The following is an 8,672-nucleotide window of genomic DNA, read 5'->3' on the forward strand; positions in this document are numbered from 1 at the left end:
AGTTCCGTTTTATAACAAACGCCTAAAAAATACACCCTGTACAGATATGGCTTTGATACTTTGATATCACACCGCCAGGCGCCTGGGGATACCATAGAAACGATGGGGATGGGGAGATGAGGGAGGGTAAAAAAATAAAAAGACGGATGAGAGAAGCCTCATCGGTCATCCTTGCTGCTGCTGATTAGTGGCGAGCAGAATGCATTACGGCGGACGAAACAAGGCACGGCAGTCCAGCTCGGCGCGTTAGGCCGCGAAACGGGCAGAACAGAGGGTCGAAGCCACGAGAAGAGAAAAGGGGGAAAAGGGTGGGGGCTGGGGGTGATAAAGAGGAGGTTCGGCAGCACAAGGGGATAAAGAGAGGGATTGGAAAACCATTTTCAATTACAACAAAACAGCACCAAATGGAGCGCATGGCGATAACAGCATCAGCAGCAACAGCACAACACGAAGCTCCCCCGCCCCCTTTTTATCATCCTCTTCTCTTGTTTCTTTTACCACCACTTAAGCGCCGAACCTTTTCATCACTAGCCCGCTTTTCACGCCCATCAAATATGCATGGCAAAGCTCGAGGAAACTAATGCAGCAGGCTAAATTTTTGACGTCAAAGTCGGCAAACGCCAGCCCAGTCAAAGTGTACGGCGGCAGGCACATTGAGAAAGTCAGTGTGAACGTTGAGTCTTCTACGTGGACTAGTACCAAATGGAAGGTCACGTGGCACTGCAAAATTGAGTTATCGCTAACTTTTGTGATAACGTGTCACAGATCCAGATTCAGTGACAATGGTCTCAAGTACCAGAGAGTTGTTTAAAAGTTTCGTGCGTAATTTGTCTGTACATATTATCCATTATACCTTTCCAATCTAATTCATAAACACTCGGGCTGCTAATACTGCCGGGTCAGAGTGAGAAAAGATGGTGTGTGTACACGGTAAAAACGAAGTCCTGGTCCTACTTTTGAAGCAGTTTTGAAAAAACCAAGACGTACCCACACGGAAAAAAAGAATTTGCTCTCACAACTAACGATTTAGTTAACATGGACATAACAAACAATTTTAGTTGCAGAAGCAAAGAATTTGCTCTGGGAACCAAAAATCTGCTGTCACAACTAACGCGTCGCTATGGTAACAAATGCGTTTGTTGTAAGAAAAAAACCTCGTTTAGTAACCAGAACAGTTGCATTTGTTACCATAGCCGACCATAGCGACGCGTTAGTTGTGGCAGCAGAATTTTGGTTCCCATAGCAATTTCTTTGTTCCTGCAACTAAAAATTATTTGTTATGTCTATGTTAACAAAATCGTTAGTTGTGGGAGCAAATTCTTTTTTTCCGTGCATATTTTTGCATTGGAGAGGTTCGACTGTTTCAAAACCAGACGTCGCTTTTACCCAGACACATACATTTATGGATCCACCCAGCCCCTCCGCATTATACAATAAGCTAAACACGTTGCCAAATTATTTCTCCCTCATTCAGACAAAGCTATATGACTTTTCATGTCATAATTCTGAAAAAGTTATACGACAGATCTGAGTGTAAAGTTAAAGCCACGGCGCTATTTTGGCCATTACCTAACGAAACAATTTCAGTAACGCAGAAAAATCCGAGTGGCCGTAACGTTGTCAGTCGAGGGGTTGTACTGTACTTACGAGGTGTACTGCGGCATATCAGGTGCTGCCTCCTGGAGCACTCTCCTGGAACACACAGAGGAGCACGCGGTTGGTCACTTGGGTCCCCAGGGCAAAGCAAAAGGGCTTCAAAACAGCTCCAAACGCCGCGCCACGGGCCGCAGGGTCGCCAGGGGGCCGCCATAGGGCCGCGGGGGCCGTGCCCCGGTGTTGTTACGCCTCCCGGTATAGTCCACTCGCCGAAATGCGAGCCGGCACGCAATGCTGCTCGGCGCACGAAACTGTGCGGCCGCGAGGAGGGAGAGAGGGAGGAGGAGGAGGAAGGGGAGGGGGGATGGACTCGTGTCAAAATCATTTAGCCCGCGCCCGACGCGCCCGTACGACGCCGATACCCGCATGTGCAGCGCCGTCTCAGCCGCACGGGCGCGACCTGAACAGAGAATATCGACGGGGATAAGAGAAGTAGCGGCAAGTAGGGCCAAGCCTAGAAGCTCACAGAAAACGGAAAAACACTGGCGAAAAAAGGGGGAGCGACGACGCGGGTCGCCGAAATTACGGAATAAATGAAACCATTTTTTTTTTTTAATATATATTTTTCGGCGACAGTGGTCTCCGTTTCGTTCCGCCCCACTGTCCTCGGATGCACCCAGCACGAATTTACGATCCGGAAAACGGGCATAAACGGGGGGCAACCGTCACCGTGTGCGGGGGCCGCGGGGGCCGCGGGCGGCCGCGCGCCCTATGGCGGTGGGGAGGGGGACGAACCGCACCGCGGCCACGCACGGGAAATAGAGCAGAACACAAGACCGTGTTTATTTTACGTCTGACCGATAAACCTTTTGTTTTGTTTCCGTGCGCTCAGCAGGTAGGTAGGTGATGGGGCCGAACCCTTTCCCCCCTTTAGGGTCTAATTTTATTCCGTGGCTGGGGGACCACGCCCCGCGATTACATGGAGACCCCCCCAAACAGCCTACTCGAGAACTTGAGTTACGCCGCCCGGCCGCGGGACTGGGGATGGATGTGGCCCCGGCCAAACTAAGTTGGCCGCGCGCTGCTCGCGAAGGGCAGTGCGCGAGGCTCACTTAAACTTGGAAGCGACCGCGTCATTTCAGTTGTAAAAGTCACTCAACATACCTAATATTGAAAGTTTTTAATAACTAATTAACAACTAAAGTATACTCAGTATACATCGTAGCACCTGTGCCCTTCCCCAAATATAGCCAAAGCATTTTGTCACGTCGTGTTTTTCTTTTTTGGAAGTTATTGACACATAGGAACTGGTAGGATGCGCAGATTAATTCAGAGAACGCAGAAACTTGTTGAAACTATTACACGAGACGTGGCGAATTAATGCGTTTTGCCAGTGCGAGCATAACTTGCTACGCTGATCAATAAAAAACGAGCGTGAATGGTCAGTCATTTAAAAGTTTACACTGTTCTAAAGAAACTGTGTTCTGAAAAAAAGTCGCTCGCCTGAAACAGTGCGAATAAATTGCACATCTTCCATGGCGTATCACAGGACGTGTGTTACTGAGTGCGTGAGAGCCAGCAGCACGCGCACCGAGGTTTGGTTGAGACCGTCCCGGGCCGGCCACCACCGCGGCGCGGCCGCCCAACGGAGCGCAGTCACCATCGCGCAACATGCTTCCGGGGCGCGGCGCGTCAGTGGCAGACAATGCGTGTCCGGGCGGGCGGGCGAGCCGCACCAAGGAGCGACCCGCACAGAACATCGCCGAAAACGCGCCGGTCATTGCGACTGCAGCGCACCCGCTAGGAACGAACGGGCTGCCTTATTGCGGTGGCCATCTGCTGTTCCGAGGGCGGGCCTCGCTTGGCGTACCGCCGTGATTCCAGAAAATGTCAGCTGATAGGTCTGAGGTGCAGTGGGTGTTCGGCCCGTTAACTAACATAGGGGATTCGCAAGGACGAGGGATTATTGTGACACAATGAACCACCTTGTGTTTGGCGTGTTTTGAAAAATATTAAATTCACTGCGAATCTCGCTCATAGCACCACAATAATGCCGAAATGTCCTTAGTTACATAAAGAACGTAACTCAATTCCTCTAACTGCGGACAATGCTACTGTCAAAAATTGCACAATTCAGGAGACACCTTCCCGAGCGCAGTGTACGTGCTGCGTGTGACACAGACCAATCGATGGCAGAACACACCGGGGCGTGGCGCGTTCCTATGTCCGCACTCGTGGGGTGGGGCTGCCGGCCGGCCGCTCTCGTGACAAGTTGCATGCGCCTTCGCATCGCCAGAAATCGGTGAGCATCGCGCCTGCCAATGGGTGGGCTGCTAGCTGCTACGCTACGGGACGGGTTACTCTGACCAGAGACAGAGCATAAGGTGCCAACAGCCCTGCCCTAGGGCCTCAGCTCGCGCCATCCTCAACAACATACGGTGTGCTCACATTGTGTGGTTCTCTCCATGCGAAATGAGAAACGTGCTTGGATCGCGATTGCGTTCCGGCAAAGTCAAAAATGGGCGGCCCCTTGCCTCGTAGCAAACCACAAAATTTCGTCTCCTGCGAACACTTACTACTCCTCCCCTGTCAATACGACCTCTACTGAAACAAACCCCCTCTGTCTTTGCAAAGTGGTCTCACCCCGTTTGAAGCTAATCCTCGTCCATTTCGAAGTCGAACATCACAACCACGAACACCAGCGGGCGGGGGCGGGACGGGACCACGGCCACCCCCGGACCCGGACGACGGAGTGGTCAGATTGCCGTCAATTAGGGAAGCGCGGCTCAAGACGGGACGCGACGCCGCAGTTACTTTGGAGGAGGAAATGAGCCGAAGGAGAGTAGATTGCGAAGCCGTACTCCACCGCGGGAGGGAGGGGGAGGGGGGGGGGCGAAGCAGACGGAGGGGTGAGCTGGTTCGGCCGACCCATGGCGTGGCGCGACAAAAGGAAAATGGGAAATCGAAACGTGCGGCTAAATCAAAGCACCTTGCGTGCCACGTCAATGCAAACGTACGCACACTACTACGCACAAAAACAAGGAACTAAAAGCAAATACAAGGGCTTGAGGCAATTCAGCCTGCTATTGACAAAAGAAGCGAAATACAAGATTTCTCTACAACACATTGGCGCTGAGCACACACTATGCACGGGGTGAAACAAGGGGGAACACGACGCGACAACGGCACAGCGGGAAATGTAATGGTTAGTTACACACACACACACACACACACACACACACACACAAATCGCAATAGGGTCGCATGGATGATAAACAACTTGAAATCGAATACACAGTTTACCTATGTGAGTGAATGTCACAAACTTGTAAGAGTGTGTGTTCCATTAACACTTTGTGTTATGAGGTTGGAAATGATCCTTGGAATTTCATACACTCTATAGAATCATGTAACATATCTGTACACATACAAGTGTACACGCATCACACACTGAGGTCTGCTGTGTAATAAAGTTCAAAACTACAGTATCAAAAGATAAACACAATAGAACTACAGCAAATCAAGAACGGAAAAATACGGAAATCTTCGTAACACAATTAGTGAGAGAAGAACAGTAAAAACTATGTCGGCGTCGGTAGACTGTCAAAGAAAACCATACACATGCAGCCGAGACAAAGCAAACTTCAACTGAAGAAAACCAATCTAATAGATGAACTGTAAAGGAATACTGAACACTAGGAAAACATTGTGAATACGGAAAACAGCATTCTCAAAAGCACGATATTTTAAGTTGTACCTCTGCTGAGTTATCTCGGTGCGCGTGATGCTGTGCTCCTGCCGTTGTTCCACGCGCCGGTTCACCAGCCTGCCAAACAACTTCACGTCAGGACATTCAAAGGCAGCTTGTTTCACTGTTCAACAGTCACTATGAGAAAACCACGTGATAGTGACACATTTTGGAAAATCCTCACGCAATAGCGTGTGATTGCTACCGGAAATGAGTAAAAATAGTCCTCCTTACTAGAACAGTCTTTATACACAGTGAACTTGTCGTACCGGGTACAGAAAAATGTTAATAGACACGAAGTCGTACAATTACAATTCAAGATTGTAAATGTACAAGCACTCCGTAACGACTTAAAATATGATTTCGAGCAAGAGTGGCCTCCAGGTAGGAGAATGTTCAAGTACTACACATTTTGTAAATGGCAAAGTACAAAATACCATTTGAAGACATCGCGATGCACTTGAGTAAAATCATAAAAGTTATGTAAAAATTTGCCGAAAATATCTCTTGCGCTGTCGAGAGCATAGAAATTATTAAATTAGTTTTAAACTATAATTGTCAACAAAACGAGTATTCTCACTCGTAGATGTACAGTGCTTGCTGCTAACACAATGGCATCGGCTTAGATTACAACACAAGAGTATAAAGATCACACTGTGATAGTAATGTGTGAATGAGACAGTTTTCTGGAAAATGATCAAATTATCAAACGAAACACAATACGGTAATACCAAATGAAAATTTATGTACAAGCTCCGTGATTCAATACATGGTACAAGTTCTAATGTGAAATGGAATGAGAGTACATGCCCGAAAAATAACGAAAACCTAAGGCTAAAAATACTCAACGTTGAAAAGTAATCTAGGCACGCTGTAGATAAGTATGCAATTACACAATTGTAATAAATGTATGAGCCTCTAATGACATCCACATGCTCATGCACTGCAATATCGAATAGGTTATTAGTTACGCAACACATGCAAAGCAGAATCAAAAGCTACACCCAGAAAACATTTCTGCAAAAAGGGTAATGGTAATTACATAAAATTGCATTGTTTTTTTGTGTTGTTTTTTGTTTGTTTTTTTTTGTTTAGATTTCTGATTGAGATTAAGGAAATTGCGCATTTGTATCACAGCATTACTATCTTAGAGAAATAATGCGTTTAATCAAAGTTTGCACCCATTACGATTATTTTTTTCTACTAACAGCAGCAACGTTTTTAAAATGTAAGAAAGCCTTTCTACAATAGCTCCCTACATAGAACCCTCCTCCTTTGAGTCACTGCCGAACATAATTAACTAATAAACAAAACACAAATAAACTTTAGGTGTCAGGACATCTATGTTACTTACAGGAAGGGTATAGGGCAATTAGTAAAACAATATTTTTATGAGCAAATCATCAAACACTAAATCTAGAGGCTTTTGGGGGGTTTCACAAGGGACTCACAAGCACTGGTCCACCAGCTGGGGGTTTGCAGCCAGCTGCATGATTCCTCTCCTCTATCACTTAGGTGCACCTCCAACAGCTCGCTGCACCTTCTGGCGCACCTGCGGGTCGGCGAGTTCGTGTACTGAACTACATCTTTTATCGAGCAATATGTTTTTACAAGGTGGAAAACCAAGGGGAGTATTTTAATTAACGGTTGGTCTCTAGTGAACTTTCGCAACGAGCACACGCGACTGCCGTTTAGTTAAACTAGTTTATTTGGGGTATTTAAGCCATTATAAAAAGGCGACGCGCTAACACATCGAATGCCGAACGTGAAAAAAAAAGTAAGAAATAAACATCGAGCCAAAGCTACACTACAGCATAGAAAGGACTAACATAATTTCACTTAGATCCATATGCGACCGTAATGCGATAAACATCGGCATGTTCCCCCAAAAATCCAATTACAAAAAATAAAGATTCCCACAAAAATTTGGCAAAGCATCACCTCAAAAATTTGGTGGCCAAAAAGGGAAAAAGTTGCGCGAAAAATGAATGTGCACGAGGTGATTCGGTATCAAAATTAAACAAAAACCGCACACAACCGTACAAAATTGTAAAAGAAAGGTACTCGTTTCGTGACGAATAAAATTAAATTTCAGGAATATAAATAAATACCTGTGCGCTCAGCTGCATGGTCCGGGCTGGGCGCGGGGCTGGGACCCGTGGCGCCCTTTGCGACGCCCCTCGGCGCCGCCTGTCAACCCTGAAAAACACAAACACACAAGTTCCTTTTTTCCGATTTTTTAAAAAAATATTTTGCATCTGAAAATGGCGTGGAGCTGTGCCGCCGTCCCTTTTCGTTCTTTTTGTTCGACCCCAGCACCAGTATGTTTGTTTAAAAAAATCGATGACTTAATATGCACTGTCCTGCAATTGGTCACTCTACGCAGGCCAAAGTGAGGAAGGGAGGGGAGGCGGCAGCTCAGTAGAGCTGCGAACCGACCGTCCCGAATCAATGCGGATTCACGACCACACGACCGTTATTTAAACGCCGCGGTCAGCGCCGCACCGCGCCACGCCCCACTTCCCTAACCTCCCCTACACCATCACTCCTCGCACAGACCGCCCCGCCCCCGCACCCCATGACAGCCGCCGGACCACCTACCCTGCGCCAACACCACCCCAGACCGCTCGACTAAATCCAGAATAAAACCGCTAAGTTGTTACAAAATCGTGGAACCAATCGGCAGTATTTATCGAAACAGAAAACATTTACCTCGGGTACACTGAAAAACTAAGAGTGCAACTGCTCAGCACTTGCAAGTGTGCAACGGCAAGTTAAATACTTGCAAGTGTGCAAGTCCGTAGTGGTATACTTGCAAGTGTTAAACTCGTTAGGTGTGCACTTGCGAGTGTGCAAATCCTTGGTTGAACACTTCCTTAGATTGACCGCTCACTTCACTGTGAAATGCTCAACTACGGACTTGCACACATGCAAGTATTCAACTTGCAGTTGCAAGTGTTGAGCAGTTGAACACTTATTTTATCAGTGTAGAGACACGCACTAAGGATTTGTCAAAATAATTAGGTAAAAGATTATTATTCACTTTAGAAGCTCGCATAACAAATGGTTCTCTCTCCGCTAAACCTGTTTGAAATACACCCTCCTCCCCCCATCCTCCAAAATTTTAAGTCGTACCAACGAAGCGGTGATAGCTACACTGCGCAAAGGAGGGACAGCTACTCAGAGAATCACTTGTCCGTGGAGGGCCATCACGAGCAGGGGCCGCGGAAGTGCTTCGCGGCGGTGGGGGCCGACTTGGGGCGTGTTGTGTGGGTTGCCTACCTACCAGGCGCACACGCCTAAAGGTAATGCGTGGTGCCTCGCTGAC

The 8,672-nt window shown here is 47.4% G+C and overlaps 1 protein-coding gene across 1 annotated transcript in view; it reads right to left on the bottom strand.

Moving 5' to 3' along the window:
* Positions 1-8,672, bottom strand: part of LOC113214212 (catenin delta-2) — a gene marked incomplete in the record, with an annotated part of 67,360 nt that overhangs the window by 30,467 nt on the left and 28,221 nt on the right. The window contains 4 exon segments of the mRNA XM_052266726.1: positions 1,648-1,692; positions 5,354-5,422; positions 6,796-6,896; positions 7,456-7,543. Of these exon segments, the coding sequence (XP_052122686.1) occupies positions 1,648-1,692; positions 5,354-5,422; positions 6,796-6,836 (155 nt within the window).

Source organism: Frankliniella occidentalis, unplaced genomic scaffold (assembly GCF_000697945.3).
Source record: "Frankliniella occidentalis isolate FOCC.00 unplaced genomic scaffold, Focc_3.1 Scaffold42, whole genome shotgun sequence".
Classification (NCBI taxonomy): Eukaryota; Metazoa; Arthropoda; class Insecta; order Thysanoptera; family Thripidae; genus Frankliniella; species Frankliniella occidentalis.